This window comes from Sylvia atricapilla, chromosome 13 (assembly GCF_009819655.1).
Source record: "Sylvia atricapilla isolate bSylAtr1 chromosome 13, bSylAtr1.pri, whole genome shotgun sequence".
Classification (NCBI taxonomy): domain Eukaryota; kingdom Metazoa; phylum Chordata; class Aves; order Passeriformes; family Sylviidae; genus Sylvia; species Sylvia atricapilla.
Window position 1 is genome coordinate 3,118,233 of NC_089152.1, and position 23,527 is coordinate 3,141,759.

Sequence of the window (23,527 nt, forward strand, 5' to 3'; positions counted from 1 at the left end):
CCCCACTGCCATGCCATGAGCATCTATGCCAGTGAACAGTAATCCACATCAGGGGACTGACCTGAGTAAAACCTTTCTTCCTCCCTTCCAAAAAGGCTGGATTAGACCTGAATCAGCCAGTTCCCCAATCTAGTACAGTGCAGTGTAGGAACAAACATGGTACCACTTTTCCAGGACTAGCTTACATCAACCACATGTTCTTGTGGAGCAGGATTATCATCACCTACAGCTGATGCAGGACCAAAGAGATCATGAGCTACAACCACTGTCAGCCTGAAGGCTGGCTTAATTAGAGGTCTGTATGCAAAGGGTCTCCCTTAAGCCACAGCAGTGATCCCAAAGGATGGAGCTGTGCCATAGTGCACCCTGGAAGTGCTCTGACAGCCTGGCAAGAGCTGGGAACACTGATGAAGTTAAACAAGCAGCCCAGTTCAACATGCTCCAATCACTGCAGGGTGTTTCACCCTTTAAAACTCACAACTGAATTGATTCAGGAGCTGTTCTCATGAAATCAGTGTTTGAGGGTCAGCTCATCTCTGTTGGAGCAGGTATCAACATGGGATTCTTTTCCTAAGAGCCTTGAGCAGTTTGAAATATCGAAGCAAGTTACAGGGCCAGATGCAGCCTCAGCATGTACAGGGGATGTACATCATCTTATTCCCCATGCATAAGGGCAAGCAATGAGGTTTTGCCATGCATGAATCGTGTGCAGGTTCAGATCCAGATAAGGAGAGGCAGATGTCCTCAGAGCCACCCCTTCTCTGAGGGATCCTACACAGGCAGCACAGGAAGAAAAACCCACAGTGCAGTACTGAGAAAATGAGGCCTTGGCTGTAAGTTTCTGAGAACCTTGCTTTATTTTTGGTACCAAATAGTGGGCCTGTTAGAAGATGTGACCTAAGGCTCATCTTCCCCCAGAGCTCTCCAGCACAACTTCGATTGCCTCAAAAGGAAAAATCTAAGAGGAAGGCTCTGGAAGCATTGAGGAGGCTGGTTCTGACAGCAGTTTGGCATGTTTCTTCCTCCTAATTCAGCTGAAACTCCTCCAAAGGATCAGAAAGGCAGCAGAGGAGGAGAGGGAAAGTGAGGACTCAGGAGTCTCTGGGCTCTAACTACTTGTCATCACCCACACAGCCAAGGAGCTGAATAGCCATTTAGCTGCACTCTTCTGCACAGAGCTATGGCTCACTGCAACATGCTTTGTGTTACTGTACCAGGGAGACAGCCCCTTCCATAATGCTGGATAAGAACTGAATTAAATACATTTGTGTTTTTTAAAAAATTACAACACAACATTTCAACAGTTGTGATTAATTGATATTTAAAATAGAGAGGAAAAATAAAGCCACGATACATTACTCACCCCTCGGCACTTCTGCCGGGACCGCATCCGTAAGGATAATATTTACACAAGGAAAATTAAACAAAACCACAACCAAAAACCAAACAACAACTGCTCTGAGACACACAGTTACCTGGGGCCCTTGTTCAGTTCTGGCATCAAAGGGGTCCCCAACCAGTCTCTTCTTGGCAAACTCCACGCTGCGCTTGACGAACTCGGGGTAGATCTGCTCCTCCACGAAGACGCGGGAGGCAGCCGTACAGCACTGCCCCTGGTTGAAGAACACGCCTTGGTGGGCACATTCCACTGCCAAATCCACTGTGACATGACCCAGGAGGGAAAAGTGTTACTTGCAAGTGTTACCACATGCACAGCTCCAGCGTTCCAGTGTTTCCAGACTTGTTGTTTTCCTTTTTCTTTGGAAAACTTCCTTAAAAAATGCTGACAATGGTCCACACCCATGGAAGGCACTCACAGGGCCTCACTGCCCCCAAAACCAGATACTTTTTATTGTCTCCACCTCCCTTTCTGCCTTTTGTCTTGAGGTCTAGTTGGCCATGGTTCCTGGTATTTTTTTTCCACAAGGACTCACTCAAGATAGCGACCAGTTTTTCTTGGTGTAGGAATTCTTGATACCATGCATTGGTTCTTAAAGACAAGTTTCAGCCATGATTGTTCAGAAAGCAACATGCCAGCTTTGGCCAGCACCTTGCAATGCTCACTATTAGCAGCTGGCACAAATACCTCTGATTTGCAACCTGTGCTGTGCAGGACTGGAAAGGATTTTCCTGAAGCCAAATAGGATTTCCAACCATTTTGGTGGTGACAGTTTACACATATCTCCTAGTACTACTGAGTCATGTAACAAGATCACAATGAAACACAAAATGATCCCTGCAGACCACCAAGATAGAGGTGAAGGCTGGATTAGATCAGGTCCTACAGAATTCCCCTGTCACAGGAATGCCTGCAGAGGGGCTGCTTTGCAGAAAACTGCTTTCCCCAGTGCTTGGCTCAGGCTCTGCAGCACTGCCAGCCAAAGAGAAAGCCCTCAAACAGCAAACACACACAAGTGCAAGATTTAACTGCAACTGCAGCCATCCCCAGGGAAGGCCACATCAGCCAAGGGAATGATCCCCATCCTGGAATGCAGAACTATATCCTGCCCTTGGACAGACATTTCCTCCAGCCTTTGGGGTGGAAACACGAGCCCTGTGAGCTGCCAGAGGGTAGCAGAGACACACAAACCCCGCCACCCTCAATCCTCTTACAGCAAACACACCCAGCAGCCCATACTCACAGTCTGCATCTGCACACACAATGCAGGGGTTTTTCCCTCCCAGCTCTAACGTCACCCTTTTGAGGTTGCTTTTAGAAGCAGCTTCTTTGATCAGTTTTCCAACCTGTGAGACACAAAGAGGACATGAGTTGTTTTCCCTACAAATCTCGAGTGTGATTCCAGTGAGGGTGGAAGAGCCTGGATGGCAGCTGAAGCAGCAGAGGTCAGGGAGAGCACTCTGAAATGGTTTGAGTTTCCTACTGCTGTGATATGTTAGGTCAAAACCAGCCCCAGAATTAAGGATTGCTTTAGGCAGGTCTGAAAGGACAGGCTGTGTGGGGAAAACTACATCTGTACCCTGAAGGGAAGGATTTACTCTGCTTTCAGAACTTAGTAATCTGATTTTGTTAGAAACAGTATGAATTAAAAATATTTGGGACCTTTAGTTGTTAGGGCAGGTTATTGTCTTAAAAAGTGATGCAATGTTTGAATTTACTCATAATATAACTGTTTTCTTATATTTTACCTTTGCACATGGAAAGCTTATCTTTATTTCTGACTAAAACTATTCTTGCCCTGGAGTGGAACTGTGAGGAAGGAAAGCATGGGGCAGTTGCCTGGCAAATACAGATCTGCATTTCTCTTGGTTTGCCCTTGTCACTCGAGCATGACTCCTGAACTTAGCAGAGATCATCTCTAGTCACTCAGAGCTTAGGCCTAGAGACAGCAGAAATGAGTGATGCATCCTAGCTTTGTAAGAGGCATTACTGCAGGCTGGCTGGCCAAAGAGGAGCAAGTTAATAACCTAAGAGAAGAGAGCTATATGGGAAAATTCTCTTTGAGTTTAAGATTAGTATTTCCAAGCTGGCACTGAGCCCAAGCTGGGGCTTAATAACTAAGTCAAAATATATTTTGAATTAGCTTCACTTCCTGGCTCAGAAACAGTAGCATTGTGCTGCAAATGCTGCAGAGATGCAGCTGAACTCACAGATGGGTGGAGGGGGAAGAAAACACTTCTAAATTACACGTGCATTAGCAAAGGATCTGTCTCCCTTGGTGTTTCCTGCACACCCATGATTAGGAGACAAGCACAGTGTCTACAGGAGTTTTTTTGCCTACAGGCTGTAGCAGCTGAGATTTTCCTTCTGCCACTAATCCACTGGATACTCTTTTTTCATTAAAAACCCAAACAGATCCATGTGGGCTGGGTGAGTCTATAAGCTCTATTGTTTTCACACAGCTAATGTCTCATCTGGGCTAAAAGTTTCTGATCTAGGATTTGGAGAGAAGCATGTAACTGAGTTAACTCCAAGATTAGACCAACTATCAAGAAAGCAAAAGCTCACTGAGAACTTCTACTTTATTGTGTTCTGTTTGTTCCCATGATCCCTGTACAGAAACAGAGGCTTAGCACACCTTTTCCTATGGGACAAGCACAGGATGTACACAAAGCCACTAGATGGTAGTGTTGGTAAATGCTGCAGCTTCTGAGTGTTTGGCGTTACCTTTACCAATCGGGAACACCTTCCAAGGTAATTTGTCATCATTATACATTCACATCACACACTGCAATTATGAGGGCAGACATAAGAATTCAGCAAATGCTCAACAAGAATAGTGTTCCTCGAAGTAAGAGACTGAATTTGCCTCAGCTCTCCCCACTGGTGTGAGCATTTCCATTCTTTGGACACTGCCTCTATTCTGGAGGTGCAGATCTACTGCAAGAAACATCTGAAGCAGTCAATGGAAAAATGTTACTTTTCTAAGCAAGCTTTTGAGAATTTTCAGCAGTGCTCACTGCAGTCAGATTTGTTTGCATGCCTCAGCTATGCTCAATTCCATGGTCTTGGCCATGCCATATGCACTTCACCCATGTAAGCATGGAAGAGGATGGCTGTAGGTGATTGATAGTGCAGAGGTCTTGTGGTCATCCCTCTCATAAACAAGCCAGAGACATTTATTTACAGGAAAATAAGCTAAATAGAAGGTGCTTTACTGTGCATGTCTCAGAATGAAGCCCAAATGTTAATCTCCTCTACGTCAGCAGAGAAGGCCTTGGGCATGGAGCCATGTTTTTATTTAAATCCTCGTTCTTCAGAGGTAAGTAAAGCCAAGGAAGAATTGTTCAGGGCTCTGACTGACATGTTTTCCAGTTGCAGGGCAGGACTGGCAGGCAAATGTGCCCAGAAGCTCCATCAGGTCAATGACAGGATGTTAAGTCACTGCCAGACTTACCTGTGTCAGAGCACCTTTTCCTTCCAGTTCTTACAGAAATGTGGTGGTTTGGCAAAACCCAGCTTTCAGAGATGTGGAATTATTACAAGGATCTGAATTAGACAAATACCAAACACTCCTGAGAAATCCTGTCACATGGAATGTGATGGAAGAACTGTTGGTTATACAGAAATCACTGACATTTCATAGGTCCAGTCTTGTATGGGTGACAGTTTACAAGAGAATGAAAGAGGAACAGCAGGTGTCTGAGAAATCCATCACCTACCTTGGTTGATCCAGTAAAAGCAATTTTATCAATGCTGTCATGGGTAGAAATTGCAGCTCCAGCTGTGGGGCCATAGCCTGGCACAATGTTCACCACACCTGGAGGGAAACCCACCTGAAACAGAGATTAAAAACAGCTCTGGAGAGAATTTGAGAGCACAGCTCATTTCTCAGAAAGCCTGGATTAGTTGTACTATACTCCTCTGAGCTCTTACCAGATAGATCCTCTGTTTTCCAGACTTTCCAGTAACATGGCTGCATGCTACCACCTGGAGTAGATGTGGGTGAAACTAACAGCCATGCTTAGGAAATGCCAAGTTTCAGTAAGAATTCTTGGAGAAGTCCCAGTTTCAAGTCAAGAGAGTGAAGTCTTTCTGCCAAACTTGGCCCCCAGCTACTGCAGTGCAGCTGCAGCCAAGGGGTAAATGAATGAAAGTTTGTTTTGAACAAAGGTTGACATTTGTGGTTCTTCAGGGACCAGAGGGATTAAGAAGTCAGTAAAACCTCACTAGATGATGGGGCTAATAAAACAGGAGTACAAAAGCAGATGGTAACAAGACTTATGCAAGTTTCCACCACATTTACAAGCTAGATTAGCCAACCAGTAATTTTGCCAAAACAGACAAATGGCAAAACTTCAGGTGAAATTCTAGTGCAAGGAGAACCGAGGGACTGACTGGTTTGGTTTTACATCCTGAAACAAGAGTTTCAAATATTATTGCTCTTCTTGGTTAGCCTTTCCCTACTACTGATAGAACAAGGTTGTTTTCCCTGCAATTTCTAATGAAATTGCAGAATATAATACATTTGCTTCATTTCTTATGACTTATTAATACAAAATTCCAATAAATGTAATTTCTTTTTAATAGAGAAAGAAAGGAAGCAATTGCTTGTGCACTGCCTTGCAAAAAAATTATTCTCTTAAGACTTTTTTTCCCCATTTTTCCTTCTCATAAATTGGAATGGCAGTCTCATTTCTTCTGTGGATGTGACAATGACAAAAGTGCATTTAATGGAGTTTGCATCTTGGCTAATGAGTTTTCAAGCAAACCGAATGCACATCAAACTGTGCCAGTAATGGTGTTTGGAGTCAGCAGCAAAGCCACAAGGAAGCAAAAAAATTGGTTCAGAACACCCTGAGCCAGAAAGTTCTCTGTTTTTCAGCAAAAATGAAAGCCAAAATATTTTGGTTGGCCAAAAATTATTTCATTGAACGCAACACATTGCTTTGCGTGTGTGGTAACATCTTCTGCATCCTTTTAAAGATGAAAACCCCAAAACTTCAGCTCATTTTTCTGAAAAATTGCAAAGAATTCAGCTAAATTTGGGTGGAGAAAGGAGCGTCTTCAAATAAAATTATTCTGCTCTAATTACACTCCTGCCTTGAAAGACAACTGTGAGAAACAGCAAGCTTAGAATTTCAGCTGAAAAAAAATTAATTTTACCAGAATTGAATCGTGGTTTTTTGGGGGGAGAATGCTATGCCTGTGTTTGGGGAGCTGCATGTCAGAGTTAAAAAAAGCAGTAGTGTGGCAGGGCTCACTAGAAGTCATGACAACTGCACCCTGTGCTCACTCACTCATCTTGTGCAATCTCATTAAGCCAAGTAACTGTAGGAGATACTTCACTGGTATTATTTTTCCACTTCCTTTCCTGATGGAAGGGCCCTAAGTGTCAATTATCAACATATCTGTCTATTTTCTCTCAGGCTAAGCCAAGAAAGGACAAAAATCATCATTTGATGGAGCCTAACAAACAGACATCCAGCTGAGAGGCAAAAGCCCATCTACAACTCCTTTAGTTTTCCTCAGTCAGTCAAATCCATAGTTATAGGAAGCTGATGTACTGAGCAGTGCTGGAAGGTTCTCTGCACCTCCCACCTCCTCTGTACAATTAACAGATCTGTTGGCACACAAGATCCTAATGGACAAGCCCTAAACCAGCATTTTAAAATCCCAGCCTATCATCTTGCCTTTATTTCAGTTGACTTTACAGGCCAGACACAACTAAATTGTTCTGTGAACCACAGAAATTATGAGGAATTGTTTCCCAGGGCACTCTGTCTTGGTTGAATTATCCCACTTAAAAACAACAAACACAACACTGCTGTCTAATCACTCTCTTTTTTTGTCTCATTGTCTAATAAAACTGAGCTGTTGTCTTTCTCCTCATTTGGGAGGGGGGAAGACAAGGTAGGGGAAGAAAACCATCATTTTTTCTCTCTGCAGCTTCCTGAGAAAGGAGAAAAATGAACAGGTTTTGTGCATTTTGTGATGGTTGCCACCTGCTAGTCAGTCACAAAGGCCTTTGTAAAAAAAGACTGAAGACAGAGGTTGTTCTGACTTTCCTTTGTGGGACTATTAAAGCTGGAAGCCTGTTTGCTATGCTCAGACTCTTTAAAACCCAAAAATCAGGACAGCAAATTCAAAATACAGCCTTGCTTACGACCTTAAGAGAACAGAACCTCGATGGGCTGCTCAGATTTCCTCACCTCCTTGATCAGAGAGCCAATGTAGAGCGATGTGAGCGGAGTTTGTTCAGCTGGCTTAATGACCAGAGTGTTTCCACAGCACAGCGCCGGTGCCATCTTCCAAACCAGCATCAGCAGGGGGAAGTTCCACTGCAAGAACACAGGTCACTGGTCAGATCAGCCTGCCACAGTCACCTACTCACTTCCAGGCAGCCTTTTCCCAGCTCAGGGAGGAAAGGAACTGGGAGGAAAGCCACAAAGAGAAGCGTCTGTTTATAATACTGTGTTTGCTTGGACTAAGGAATATAACTTCCTCGATTTCCCCCTGAGATTCCTGATATTGCTGGCAATCCTCACACTAATCCTGTAAGTTGGACTGCCTTCTGCACGATGTGACCTCATTCTTTAAAGGAGTCTGATCACATTTTGTGATTTTGGCTCTTCACCGAAACTGTGTTGGAGGCAGTTTCCTGATGCATCACTTCTGTACAACATCTGTACGTGGGGAATTACAGAATGCAACTACTCATTGAAAAAAACCTAATATTTCTCTGTTAAGCACTGGCTGAGTAGTTAGGAGTTATAAAACTGGAACTGAATGATATTATATAACTAGGAAACTGCAGTGAGTTGTTCAGTCATGAAAATCTAGGGGAGATTGTAAATTGTTCCTTTCCAATTAGTTTTCTTATTTGGAATTAGGAACCAATCTACATCAGTTTTCTCTGTGCTAATCTCTTTCATGGTCATGTGTATTTAGGGATCTTGGAGTCTAAGCAAGAAGTGGAAAATCTAGCTCACACTGAATCTCAGAAAGGTCATTTGGCAGCAGAAAGGATTTCTTCATTAAAAATAATTAATGCTGCTTCAGGGATGATGGAAGCAGGCCAACAGCAAGGGGACTTCTTGTCAAGACTCAAGCCAAGGGCCTTCAGCTATCAACAAAGAAGCCAAGTATGTCAGGAATCCACAAATTCACACTTACAAATAAATTAGCAGTGTAGCTTTTGAGCCATGAGTTCTATTCTAACCCTGAGACAAAGCAGAATTTAGTCTCAAGTGTTATTCTTCAACTTGCTTCACCCTTTTTCCCAGACCTGTTCCATTTCAGTGATCTGCTCCAATGGCCACATCCCATAATTTGCCCATTTGTCTTTTTCTCCTAAGTTTTCTTGGAGGCCTGGCTGTGCAGCTTGAGCCATTTACACCTACACTACTTTTCTGCAGTTTCAGAGCATGAAATAGCTCCATTAGGAGTTTTCTGCTGCAGAGTGGCTGGTGAAAGTAACAGTAAAGGACTCCAGGGCTGTCTCGTGATATCACCTTGGGATAAAAATCAGCCATATGCTGCACTTCCTAAGAACTTTTCTTGCTAAGAGCATTGCTTTAAATATAGTCAAGCCATAGGAGAAAGGGAGGACTGTCAATTGCTCTAGGGAAACGTACCCAGGACAGGGCCAGAATGTTTTTCAATCAAGTAGGAATATACAAACCCACAGGCTGTTGGTGTTATCAAGATCAAAATGGGGGAAAAAAATTGGAGATTTGTTCTGAATAAACTGAAGACAGATGTGGTTTTGTTGACCCCAACTATTCTTTATATAAACACAGTGTTGAACTTAAGTCAAATTTGTTTCTGTAGTTTCTGTTGTATTTTTTGCTGGTCTAGGGTGAACCTGAGATCCTACAAGTCCCACTATGTCCCCTACAGTGGCCTTCCAAAGCATCCTGCATGTAGGCTTTTAAAGGGATAGTTTCCAAAGCACTGCTGAGTGCCAAAGGTGGCTGAGAGTGACAGGGAAATACCTTTTAACTGGTGATCAGTGTGAGGAACCTGAGATTTTGATCTTAAGTCATAAATTCTGCTCACCAGCAGTCACACTGCTTGCTCAGCCAGAAAAACTGCGTAGTCACCAAGACAATTGTTTGAAAACCTCCCACTTTGCCTCACCCTGACACTGTCAAAGAGACCATGTCCTCTCATCACCTGGGTTATAAACCCAGTCCTGCTAAAGGAAAAAGAAGAATTTCCCCAGACATCTTTGGGATCTGGTCTAGACCTCATATTCCCAGGGTGCAGCAAATTCAATGTCTCACATGCATTTCTTTCAGTCTTTAACCTTATCTGAAAAGGGAAAGTCCTCCATGAACTCTAATTGATCCAAGTACAAAATAATCATGGAACATCCTGAGGCTGAAGGGATCCACTGTGATGATCAAATTCCAACTCCTGGACCTACACAGGACAGTATCAAGGCTCCCACCACAGCTCTTAGAGCATTGTCCAAACACTTCTTGAGCTTGGCAGTCTTGGTGCTGTATCCAAACAGAGAATCTTGACACAGCACCACTTGCCTCACAAATTGTAGCATACCACATTCAAAGCATTTACAACCAGACAGGAACAAAATCTGTCTCCCATGAGCTGTAAAGTCTTCCTGGCTGTCTGTTGAAACAGAGCAAGCAATACATGCTAACACTGGAGGCATTCCAAGAGCTAGCCACACTGTCCCCTCAGCAGAGAATGAGACCTCAAGGAAAAGAAAACTATTCAGTGAGATTTAATCCCAGACAGCTCAGAGAACAGCCAGACGTAATTAATTGATAATAGATACGATTTAGAACTCAAAATTATGCATCGCACGAAGTAGCAAAAAGCCAGCACTCCTAATGATGAGATGGTTGTCCCAGCAGTGTGAGAGTCAGAGCTCTGACTGGTCTCTGGTGACTGGTGTCAGCCTCAGAGAGCAACAGAGCATCTGATTAGGAGACCCACCCTTCCACTGCAGAGCCTTTCTGTTGCCAAGAGCAATTGGCATGGGGGTAAAACACAAAACTACATGAGGCCACTGAGATGGGAGTTCCCTGCAGAACAGCTGTGCTTAGCCAGGCAGCAAATGGAGTAGGATGGAGTGCACATGGATTTTCCAGTTCTTTGGGAGATGCAGGGCACCAGCACTGTCACTTACTGGGGTTATGGCTCCACAGACACCCATCGGCTCGTGCCGGGTGAAGCAGACAAAATTTTCATCTGCAAGACAAGAGAGTAAAAGGGGACAAACCAGTCAAAATCCTCAGGTTTACAGAAAGTGTGTGAGACAGCTGCACAGTAACAGGTTGGGGACAGAACTAAACCCATGTTAGACAGAGAACACTGTGTCTGTTCATCCTGACTCATGTCTTTGGAACACCCCAGGCAGAAGATCTGAGTACAGGTCTTGTGGCAGCTTGAAAGCCAAACACCACTCACAGTCACACAGGGACCTTTCAAAACCAGGGTTCAGTTCCTTCTGCAAACTCCCTGAGTTGAAGCTGAGGGGAGGATAACGTTTTATCACACTAGAGAGCAAACAACTTTCATTCAGATTGTGTCCTACTGAAAAACATAAAGCACTTGTCTCCCCAAGGGAGAGAGTTTTAAAAACTATTTTATACAGGAACCTGTTCAGTATAACAGGAATTACACTCCTGGTAAGAAATCACAAAAAGATGAAACTCAGGAACTAAAGTAATACTATTCACCTTAAAATACTGCTTACTCTTCCAAAGAGTAAGCAGGAAGAACATTTGCCTTTCAAATTTATTCTTGCTGAACACCTAGTTTCATTGGGAAGATGTGACAGAGAGCAAGGACATTTCTAATGATGCTTTTTTTGAAGTGATTTCAAATCAGGACAAACAAGCAGTGTCCAGACAAGCAAAGCTTTGCACCACTCTGAATGAGGGTGACAAATCTCAGTTTATAAGACTGACATGGTTCCCTTTGCTGTCTGCACAGACTGAACTAGCTCAGCCTTCCAGAGCCCTTCCTCTGGTGACTAATTTCTGTCTGCAGTGTCTGTCCTTCACACAGCCTCAGTGGTCACCCACATGCAGGGACTGAAGAGGCTGAATTTGAAAAGATTCCATATTGCCTATTGTGCCACAAGGCCATCCATTCTCTCAACTTGTTCTCACTAAAACCATATTTGAACTTCTACACTCGACCAAAGTGTTCTCTCTGTGTGACTGCTCTGAACAAAAATCTCTCTGTTAAAAAAGCCACAGAAGAGCCAACACATTATTTTCCAGAAATTTATCCAGGCATTAACCAAGTTCTCCCATTAGTTGCAATATGGAAACACATCTGCTCTAAAATGCATCCTGAGATAGAAAGGAGTGCAGACTATTTTTGCAGGTTTTCAGAACCCAGCCTTTCCATGGATCTCCCCCCCCTCAAGTCTCATCCCATCCCAGCTCTGAAACTGGGTCTGAAGGTACTCACCCACTGGGATAGTTCTGCCCTGAATTTTATCAGCCCATCCAGCGTAATACCGGAGTGTTTTTATGCAGCCTTCCAGGTCAATGAAATAAGCCTGCAGAAAAGGTTTTCCTGTGTCCATTGTTTCCAGAGTCTGAAAAAAAAAAACAAGTTGCATGCACTGTCAGACAAGTCAATGTTTTGGGGTGTTTTTCTTAAGAAAAAGCTTTTAAAAAGCCCTCTTCTCAGCTTTATTGTGCTTTCTTCTGAAGACATGCAATGTTCTTCCCTCCTCTTATATTTAGAGAATGAGCTTGTTAGTACAGATACTGCAGAAAGGAAAGGAAACACAGAACTCTGATGTGTACAGGAGCTGCTTTGTTCAGGGCCTGTGCTCAAAGAGCACCTTCCAGAAGCCTCCAGCAGGTGAGTGTGGGTGGGATACAGGGCTGGTGTCTGGGGCACTGGTCAGAAACAATGTGAGTATCATGACTTCACCCTAAGTGACCATCCAACACAGATGTTCTGGAGTCCAGATGTTGTCACTGAAATCAGGCAGAGCTACTTTCCTTCTATTAGACAAAAATAATCTGCTTTCTCTACTTCATAAGCCTAAACCAAACTTCTGAAAAGCTTTTTTTGTCCAATGATTAACACACTTTTTACAGAGTTCTAGTAAAGTAACCTTTGGGCTCATATCTGTGCTGAGCCCAGGGCAAGGCAGAAGTTGCTCCACTGGTACTGATCAGCTCAAAACAAAATCCAGGCTGAGCCTGTGTCCTTCACACTGTTCTGGACATTAGCTCAGGGAATGCTTTGTTCTCCTCTCAGGTCATTAAATGGGATATTGGTGCAAATGGCCAGCACATCCATAAAGGAAGTACTATCCCTTGGTAGATTGAAACATCTTTGTTTACACATGAAGTCATACCCTGTCATCCTCCACAGACATTAGGGTCCAAACAGCACTCGAACAGACATTCCCCTTGGAATGGCCAGGATTGTTATCCACTGAATGTCTTCTAAAACAACTGATTTTTATAAGTCCTTGCTTAGCACACAGCCAAGGCAGCCAGGGCTGGTTTTCTGCAGTGCAAACAGCAAGGCCAAACAAGCCCTCCCAAACCAGAAGGACAGCAAAAAGCTTGAAGTGTGTTCTGGTTAAAGGTGCTCCACAGTTTCATTAAAAAGTTTGCAAAAAATAAACAGGGTTTATTCACACGTACATTTTTTTTTTCTTCCCAGAACTGTCTTCAGAACTGAATGTTTTGGTTTTGCCCTGCTGAAACTGAAAGCTGTCATGCGGTTGAGAGAAGGCGCTGGGGAAAGAGACCCAGCTCAGAATAGTCACATAGCCATAAGCTCCTGAGCACACCCCATGGATGTCAATTCCCACTGACCTCAGCAGGACACTGGCTCAGTTACCTGCACATCTGACAGCACGGAATGTCATCAATGCCTTTCCCTGAAGATAAAAGTGCAGCACTGAACTGGAGAGTGCTCAGATCCAAGAGCTTGGGTGTGGATGGACAGCAGCCCCAAGCTGAGGCTCTGTGGGTGCCATTTGGAAAGATGTACAAGGCCTGTAGAGTCCAAAGGCTTCCACCAACTGAGCACATTTTAGCTCAGGCTCTTATCCCTTTATCTGCACCAGCAGGACTCCTCCAGACAGGATCATGGAATCATTAGCAATAGTTCTTCAGTGCAAAAGTCCAAGTTAACATAGCTTCACAGCTATAAAGAGATTTTCCTGAGCCAGCGCATTCAACAGGAATGTAAGAAACAGTTCCCACTTACATACATTTTAAACTTTGGATAATATCTAGCAAGAGAAAGATTCTCTTTCCAGCCCTCCATTTTAAGGAAAGGAATTAGCACAGAAGTCAAACCCACCTGCATTTTTATTATAAAGAATGAGTCAGCTGTGGTGGTTTGGTGTGAGTTTTTTTTAATAAGAGCTGGGAGACAGCTATAAACATTAATGATTGTTAAAAATATTGCTATTTTTTTTTTGAAAATTTAAGTGTTACTTTGAAAAACTTTGAAACTTTAAGTGTCACTATCTTTAATCACTTCAGTAACTAGCTAAAGTTGAGCAAAAGTCAACTAAGAAGGCTGACAGTTCTTCTACAAAGACACCTAAAATCCTGCAGAAGGAGGAATAAAGCCGTGACTCCTGTGCCCTTCGTGAAGGGAGAGAAAAGGAAAATACTAGGTAGATATGGATACACCAGAGGGATGGAGCAGAGTTATGAGCCAACTGTTGCTGGCTTATCACTGCTCCCAGTACTCACTGCCAGGGTGACTCTGTCCCGCTCAAGGAGATCAGCCAGTTTGTGCAGGAGCCGTCCTCTGCTTGGGGCATCCATCTGTCTCCAGGGAGAGCCCCTCTGGAACGCTGCCTTTGCTGCCTCCACTGCATTATCCACATCAGGCTACACAACACACAGGGAAACCTCTGGTTACAAGGAAGGAGCTGGACAATGGCACAGACCATCCCCCCAGGCTGCTTCCTAGTTGATGCTGTGGTGGCCAAAATCAAGTTGTCCAACAAAACCACTTTCATTTCACTCCTGGATTTGAATTCAAGCCTGGAATATGTTTTAGGTTTGGCCTGGGCTCATAAACAACCTTGAGATCTGAATACCAATTGGGTCTTTCAAGGGTAATTTAATGTAACTGACTTGTTTATAAAATAATCCAGAATCATGTTCCTGCCAATACAGGATGTGACACTGGGGGAGGATGAAGAATCATGACAGGCCACTGGCCTACATGAATTAGCCTCCTCTAAACAAGTGTGGGCAGGAAAATCCCCCATGAGATCAAGATTTTACCCAAGGAAGTAATTACAGCTCAGATCCCACCATCCAGTTCCCCTGGAGCCCAAGCCAAGGCAGTCAACACACTGAAAATCTCCCTTAGATCCTAGAACACATTCCCAGAACATTTCCACCAGATGGGAAAGGTTTTGCTGGTCAGTGCTATGACAAAGGCATTTCCCCTGCACAAACTTAGTGCCATTCTCCCTTCATCTCCCAACAGCTTTACCATCCTCTGTCCAAATCCAGCTCTAACCAAGTTACTAACCAGATAGGGAGCAAATTCTCTCCTTCCCACACCATCACCTCCAGAGCTTCGTGCATTTACTCTGGCCACAGTATGCCCTGGACTCCTCTCTTCACCTCACATACATTGATTAAAAAAGTGAAGCCAAGGGCTCCCAATCCAATGGAATCTATGGGAACACTGCCACCAACATGGCTAAGGCCATACTTCAAGCACTGGTAAAGCTTTGGACAGACTCCTGCTGCATGCAAGGTCTGGCACAGCCCAAACCTCACTTCAGCTGATGCAGAACTTGCACCTCACTGCAATATATGGCTCAAAAAGGTTGCAAAGGAGGGAGGGTGTCAGGAATGTTGATCATTCCTCCCAGCACTTCACCAGTTGCTCTCATCTATACCTTTTCTCAAGTCTTATCTGGATACAATTAGGAAATAAGCCTCTGCACTTATCCAACAAGGTCTGGCCATACCCCCCTCATGGAGAGGATGTGTGGAGCCCAAGCAAGAAAAAAATGTTGTAGGGAAACACGTTGTCTTCTTAAAAAGTCCACGGTCAAAACTGCAAGTCATCACCCAAGGCAATTGCACCTTGCATTAAATTTGGCTCCATTTCTTTACAAAGAGATCACACAGCTTTGAAACAGTCTGACCTGTACTGTCAGGAGAAGAAACCCCACTGTTTGGAAGAGCACTGATGGGAAACCATTGGAGGAAACTTGTGGTGTCACAGGATGGCTCTGGTCCAGCAAGGGACGCTGGTGGGGCAGAGGTGTCCAAAGCCACTGAGCACAGACAGGAAAGTCCTGTCTGGGGCCCATCACCCATGGGAACAACAGGCCTTTGAATGGCTCACTCTGCTGGAGTTGATCTGGATTCAGCCTGGCACATCACAAAAGCCAGAAGGCACCACCAGCCACTGCACACTTATGTATCTCCCCCTCCTGCCTGCTGGAATGAAGGCTTAAGCTGAAAGAAGGCAATATTTTATGTGACAGAGCAAGCAAAGGAACATAAGTGTGTCAGGTTTAAACAAGTCTTCCCTTAGCAGCAATTAATTAGTTCTGCAACCAGGCTGGGAGCAGGGAACTGGGTCTGCAGTGGCACAATGCCTTTGGTACTGTGAGGGTCTTCCCTCCACCCTGGTACTCAGAACACGAGGGAGATGACTGCGTGGGCAGAGGACTTCAGGGCATGCCCAGATGTTCCCCAGCCTCTAAAAACGGGAACACATGAGCCCTGCTGCAGCTCCTTCTTTCTCAGACATTCTGGGTACAAACAGTGGCTCAGGGCCTGCAGTCACTGTCACACAGGCAAACAGGCTTTACCTAAACACCCTCGGGGTAGCCACCACCAAGTGATATCCTAAGACAATGTACAGCCTCAACAGGCCTGAGAGACCAGCAAAAACAAGGAAATTCTTCAGGAAGGCTGAAATGCCATTCTTAATCCATCCTGTTATGACTAGGCATTAGGGGAGTCTGAATGGCATGTTCATTGCAGGCATGTTGCAATAGGTAGGCACAAGGCGTGACAAAGTGACTCCAAACTGTCAAGGTGCCAGGAACACCCTGTGATGCACAAAACCACAGGAGGAGGAGATCCATGCATCCTGGTGCTCCACTTGGATTTATAACAGATTTACTGAGCATTACATAAAAAGCCTCACTAAGAATATTAAGATTGCAAGGTCTTTACAGTGTTGAGAAATGCCTATAAACCTCCATACCCACCTGGGGTGTTTGAATTATGATACAACCCCCAGTTACACAATCACATACCTTCCCCCCTAAACAAACTGAACACTGTTCTTTGTCCTAAGCTGCTTCATCCATATTCTTCCTCTACCTCAAGTCCTGCTCATTGCTATTCCTTTTTCCTTTCCCATCCTCTTCCTCTCTCCTGCCCCAGCAAGAGGCTGCAGAGCATAATGAAGGTCATCAGCCCACTGGCTCTGTGAGTGGGGAAAACACCTGCAAAAAAGCCTTGCTCTTCTTCAATCTCAAGGTGCCCCAGAGTGGAGATGTGCCAGGAATGGAGGACACCCACTGGAGACCCTCTTCCTTCAATTCACCTACTGACTTCTTCAAAAAGCCTCAGGTGTGCAAGTCTTTGGAAAGACATTCTTAACACAGGGCATGAGAATGTCACAGATTTTCAGTTAGAAGATGTTCCCTGACCTGCTCCCCTGCAAAGAATCCACACGTTGAATTCAGTTTTAAGTTCCAAACTCGAATTCTAAACAGCTACAAACAGCATCCTAACAGCCTGAAATGTCCAAAATCATTATTGAGGGCATTGCAAGTCTGCTGTGGTTTTACCCCAGCCTGCCACTAGTCTGAAGGGGGCAGGCTGACTGCAAACAAATCCACAATGTTTAGAAATGATTGTGACAGATACTTGAGAGTCACAGCTGTGGAGCTGCTGTCCTTCCTCTGTGGCAACAGACCAGGCACTCCTTTGAGGAAGGAGCACTTTTCCCCTACCCTTGATGGATGTCAGCAAGCTGCTAGAAGGAAAAAGCCTGTCTCCAAGTGTTAGGGACAGCACTAGAGTTACCTCTCTTCCATTTTCAACTTGACAAACACTTGGACACTAAGCTTTTATTTGTGAGGTATCCAGCATCCAGTGGAAACGTCCACCATTTTATTTTCAGGGCTTCTTTTTCCACACAGACTTTTCTTTATCCCTCAACTGTCCATCAAGGACAATCCTGTAACTAAAGAACAGACAACAAAACCTTTGCTTCTAGGCTTATAAAGCACTGGCGAAGTTTCAGCACCAGACTAAACTGTCATCGCTGAGATATTGGCTGCCAAATTTCCACCCCTCACGTGCAGCCTAAGCAAAACACTCTGCATGGCCAGGGAGGGGCAGGGCTTGGGAAGGGGAGTTCTGCTCTCAGCCTGCTGTGCAGGCAGAGCACAGCCAAAGCCAGAGCCAGTAGCAGGAACTGCCACCTCTACAGTGGCACTGGCCAGGACAGCAAGTCCAGCAGCACATGGGGACAAGGCACTGGAAAGCACCACCAAACACAACTCAGCACTTCCTGTGGTGACTCCAGCAGACTGCAGTTACAGCCCCAGGAGGGGCTGAACCAGATGCAAGGGAAGCCTCAGGGACCTTAGTCCGCCAGAAGAGAGTGGGACATGGTCAAGTGTCACCAGAAGGCAAACAGCAAGTTGGGGATGGTTGTCACCCATGACTCTTTTTAATTAATCCAGATCCAAGTCTAATCCCCCCTCAGTTTCTTGGAAAATCCTAGCTAGAGCAAAATACTGTTTTTAAAGGCGTGATGTATAGAAGAGGCTTTCAGCACCCAAAGCACAGCTAACTTACAATTTTGGCTGCAATTTCCACTAAGAAATCAATCACCTGTACTGAGCATTAAGAAGGAGAGAGCTCCACTGACTGGAACAGTTTACAGTGACTCTCCTGCAAGCTAGAAGCTGAATTCAGACAGGGACAAATCTCAAGGAGGTGAAACTGGCCTGTTAGCTCTGTATAACAATTTTCTTTAGCCAACGTTAAGAAGCAGGCACAAACTGCTCATGTTAATACTCTGTAGCTGTTTGAGGAGACACTTCACTCAGGGAACAATAACAAAGTCATGGTTTCTGCCTATCAAAATACAGTTGCATCAGTCAGCTTCAATTCCACTGTTTACATGCCACTGCAATTAAACACTGTTGTGTCCTACTCAGTCAGGATAAAGAAATTACACATAATGTTTGGTTCTGCCTCAATATGTAATGGCCCCATGGATGCACAGATCCCCAGTGGCAATAAGTCTTGGAGGCTGCCTCACAAGCATTGGACAAGCTTAAATACCAAGAAAAAGATCTCATTGCAGGCAGAAATGGCCACACTGCCCATAGCAATGAGCTACCAAAGCCCTGGCACAGCACAGCAGCTGTGAATCACCTTCCCATGACTTCCTGCACAAAGCCAGATGTTGGCCCAGCACTTTTCCATAGGTCAGACCAGTTGGCCCATACATGATGAGCTGCTTTGGACCAGAAAAAGTGTCACATGTGATTGTTCCTCACTTCAGACTGTTACCAAACCCAAGGAGTTACATCTCAGGTTACTGTACAGCACACCAGGGCCAGCCAGGCACTAAAGCTCTTGAGATCCTGATTTGGTTTTAGTGAGGGCTGCCACATTTGTGCAGGAGGCCAAAACCCACAATATCAGGTGGAAAAGGAACACCACAGCTCCAGCAGCAATGTTTGCATGACCAAGCTTAAATTCTCCCAAGCACTCAGGTTATTTGTGTTGAAAAAAGGGGGAGTGTCAGTTCAGTGTCTCCAGCAGGCTGCCCTGCAGCTGTGGTACAAAATACCCCCAACACAGGGCCCAAATCCAAATGGGGTGTGCACACACCATCGTTGCTATTTGCTCAGGCTGGCTACTTCCTTCCAGTCTATGGCACAAGAATGATGCTCAATCTCATTCCTCTGACAGTGTTCAGCAGCCAGTTCTTACCAGGGAAAGTGCCTCTGGCAAGCTGGACAGGACTGATGACACCCAGCCCACGTCATTCTTGAGCAGCACATCCAGTGTCCCAGACTTCCAGCTCGGTCTGGCCAGATGGATGTGGCTGTTAAAAGCCAGCTTTTCCACTGTGTGCTTCCCTACACAAAGAAATCCCCTGGAGAATGTCTTTTGCACAGCTTGTCCAACACTTACCTTATCTCCTTCCTCAATGTCACAAATTTTCTCCAGCGTTGAAGGGTTGTAAGTGGGGAACTTCTTTCCACTTGTAGACTCGTGCCATTCATTGTTAATAAATATCTGAAGAGAGAGCAAGGGGACTGGGATGGGCAGGAGAAAGAAAACCAACTGATACAGACAAAAAACCCACAAGTGCTCCTTCAAGGTCCAGAGGCTCTCCAACTTCCATCCTTGGCAGAGTCAAGTGTGCTCAGTCTCTCTCCCAGGGACACTGCTGAGAATACAGAAGCATTTCGACAAACTTTGTGCACCCAGTTAGTTTAGAGCCAGAGCAAAGCATAGCATGGGTCCCACTCAGAACAACACTGGGATTCAGCAGTGAGAAAAATGGGCAGTTTTTGAAATACATCTCCATGAGGACAGCAAGCAGACACCAAGAGAAACTTGTATGGTTGAGGCAGGAGGAGCCCCTTGCTACGTGTTGCTGTACAATCCTTACTGGGCTGTTTGTGCCCTGCCCTGGGCTACCTCCACAGCTTGCTCCTCCCTCGGGCAGTGTCTGCAGGAGGCAGGTTCTGGCTCACTTCTACCCCACCAGGCCTTGTCACAGGCCAGATCAAGCCTCCCACGTCACTTGGAGTCATCTGCGACAAGATTTAAGTGTTTCAAAATATTGCATTTCCAGAGCAAGAACAAACAGTCCCAGCGTTGCGTAACTAAAAATGCATTAAATACTGGAGTGTTGTTACTCACTGTAAACAGAACATGAATACCTATATACAATTAATTGATTCAACATGCATCTTATCCACGCTGTGATCTGACTTGGCAGTGTTATATTTTATAAATATACTTTAAATAAGATTAGATGAAGTAATCTTTATTAGTAGCCTGCTAGTGGCTGTAAGCTAGTACTTTTATTTGGAAGCCATCCACATTTGCAATCTTGTTTATGAGTCTCTACACACCACCAGGAGATTAATGTTGCATCTCTTATATTCAAAATTCCCACTGCTTTGTGTCACAGTTTTCTTTCCCTGGGCAGCTTTTTTACTGAAAGGACTTTTTCTTACTATTTCTGCATAAAGCATCCAAAGCATAATTGGTGTAGAAATTGCACTGCTGGACCCACCTGTTTCACACAGGCTGAGAAGAAAATTTCACAAAAAATGTTGCCAAGGGAAGTCACAAGAAAAGATACAATGTTAGAAATATTAACTTCAGTTTAGGACACCAGCCCTCTCGAACAAACTCTGTTATTCAAGTGCTATGTTTTAACATTTACACATTTTGACTGCAGTTTTTTCCTTATTTCCCTAATAAAGAAAAGTCGTATTATAAACATAGGAAATATGAAAGGAACCATAAAATTACAGTATCAGGTATATGCTCACAAACTAAAAACTGGAGAAGGATACTGATTTTTCGTTTGTATTCAATGCTAATTCTGTAGGAAAGTGATGTTCCTACCAAGGAGTAAAACACGAGTGAGAGGATCAGGCTGGTTTAAATGTAACATATACACTGGCATCATTCTGGAAACCCACCACATATCACAAGTCCTTAGTGCCAGGAGTTGAAATCAAATCAAATAATACATCAGCAGTTCATGCTTCAGAGCCAGAATTTGAGACAAGGAACTGTGGACAGATCACTTCTATCACACACCCATGACAAGTATTAAGCTGCTCTATAAGAGAAAGATCTTTGTTGAAAAAAATTGCCTCTCCCCCAGCCCCATAACTGGTAGAACCAAAAAATAAAAATCTCCTCTAAGCAGAGGGAAGCGTGCTGTCAGCTGTAAACATCTGGTGAAACTCAGAGCTTACACAAAACCCCTCACAGTTTTATGAAAATTGACTGCTGCTCATTATTTTCTCAGATTCACCAGGAGCATCAGATCAAACACCAAACTCACACTTTTAATTTACGTTGGTTTCCACTTTTAAGATACTGCCTTGACTCTTTTAGCACTCACAGTCTCTGGCAAAACCGTGGAGCATAAACTGCATGTTTTAAAACATACACGGCTGCAGGATAAGATCCCTAAGGAGTGTTTAAAAGTGTTCACAACAATAAAAATAACAAAAACCAGAACATTTGGACGTTTAAGAAGAACTCAAATGGCCGTGTCCATTTTGGACGCAGGAAAGAGCTGTTTGTGCAGCATTGCGCCATTCTGCAATCAGCAGCTGCAGATCCAATTTGCTGCTAAATGACAAGTTTATCTGACAAATAAAGAGTAGATAAATTTCGGATGTTAAAAATTAATCTAGTCCAGTGATTACTCCTAATTGCTAATCTGTTTCAGTACTTTGGATGCATAATTCAAATCAACACCTCGTCGGATAAGCTACCGCTGTTCACTCCTTCCCGCTACAAGGGAATGAGCTTCAAATTTTGTTTTTTCTTTAACACTTAACACAAAAACGCAACACTAACACACTCATTCAGTCCCTCCAGCCCTTTTAGTCCAAGCACAAAGCTGAAATGATGGCAGCCAAGGCTCCTGAGCAGCATAACCAGCCGGGACGCTTTCCCCACTGCGCAGGGCAGTGCGTCAGGCTGTTGTGGAACAAAAAGCGACTCGGCGATCGCAGAGCTACAGCTGCACCGGGAGCAGGGATTTCTGCAGCCCTGCTCAGCTCCAGGCCAGCCCCACCTCTGAGGGACAGAGATACCAAGCCCAGGAGCCTTTGGTTTATACCAAAAGGTCAGGAGCTGCTGTTTAAAGAGAAACGCAATGGAGAGCGGAGAGGTGAGGGTTTGTGTGGACTCAGTGCCTGACTCCTCATCCCTGGAGAAGCCATGGAGCTGAGACGAAGAGTCACCAAGATGAGCATCACGCCTCTTGAGGAGCTGCAGGATGGCTCCAGTCTCATGGCAGAGCCTTTCCACAAGGCCCAGTCCTGCCAGACACTGGCTCTGTGCTCGCCACCACCCAAACCCACCACTGGTTCTGAGCCACCTCCCCGCAGGGAAGCTGTGGGTCAAGGACAGTTGAACAAAAACCCAGCAAGCGGCTTCCTGAGGGATAAACCCCTCCTCGCCCTGCCCAGGCTCACCCCATCCAAATCGGATTTTGCTGAGCGCCAGCGGGGAGCTGGAGGCGTTCACGGGTGGCTTGGGAGGGGAAGATGGTGTCAGGCACCACAGCCAGGGAGAGGAGCCCAGGGCGCCTGGGGCAAAGCAACGGCTTTGGTGGAGTTATTTTATTAAAAAGAAAAAGGTAGGTTTGGGGCATTAGAGATTGGGACAAATGTGGCTCCATTAGAAACGCCACTGTCATCTGCTTGCTCAACCTCAAACCTCCACAAACCTACTATCTCAGAAAGCAGAAGGAATAAGAGAAGCTAAGAAAAACAACACTGAGAATAAAAATTTTCTATTATAAACATAACACCTCACCATCACCCTGACTCCACGCCGGAGCACCGGCGACACCACGGTGAAGCCCACCCGCCGCCCAGCGCCCCATGCCTGGCGGCCTCACCTTGGTGTACTTCACCTCCAAGCTGCGCAGGGGCCGCGGCAGCTGGGGCACTTTCTTGTCGGGCTGCCCGTTCTCCACGGCGCCGTTGAGGGCAGCCATCGCCCCGCCGTCGAGCCCGGGCGCCTTCTACCCGCTGACAGCGGCCGCGCCGCCTTAAGAGCGCCGCGCGCGCCGCCCGCCCGCCCCCATTGGCCGCCGCCCCCCGCCTCGAGCGCAGGCCCCGCCCCCAGGCCCCGCCCCGGCCCCTCGCGCGGCCGCAGGTGACGGGCGGCGCCGCCCCGCCGAGGCTCCGCGCGCGCCGCAGGGGTGGGGGGGCGCCCGCGCGCCGCCGCGGGGTCCCCACAGAGCTCCGGGCCCGCTGTCCCCTCAGCGGTCACAGGGTCCCACAGCACTCCGGGCCCGCTGTCCCCTCAGCGGTCACAGGGTCCCACAGCACTCCCCTCGGGGGTCACAGGGTCCCAC

At 45.5% G+C, this 23,527-nt stretch overlaps 1 protein-coding gene across 1 annotated transcript in view; it reads right to left on the reverse strand.

Annotated features, from left to right (window-relative positions):
• The window catches only part of ALDH1A3 (aldehyde dehydrogenase 1 family member A3), a 33,196-nt gene extending 10,019 nt beyond the window's left edge, over positions 1–23,177 (reverse strand). The window contains exons 1-9 of the mRNA XM_066328246.1: positions 23,066–23,177; positions 19,588–19,692; positions 14,125–14,265; positions 11,855–11,984; positions 10,560–10,621; positions 7,612–7,740; positions 5,122–5,235; positions 2,643–2,745; positions 1,476–1,660 (exon numbers count right to left, since the gene is read on the reverse strand). Coding sequence (XP_066184343.1) covers positions 1,476–1,660; positions 2,643–2,745; positions 5,122–5,235; positions 7,612–7,740; positions 10,560–10,621; positions 11,855–11,984; positions 14,125–14,265; positions 19,588–19,692; positions 23,066–23,164 — 1,068 coding nt within the window. The 5' untranslated portion in view covers positions 23,165–23,177. The remainder of the gene's footprint in view (positions 1–1,475; positions 1,661–2,642; positions 2,746–5,121; positions 5,236–7,611; positions 7,741–10,559; positions 10,622–11,854; positions 11,985–14,124; positions 14,266–19,587; positions 19,693–23,065) is intronic.
• Positions 23,178–23,527: the final 350 nt, after the last annotated feature.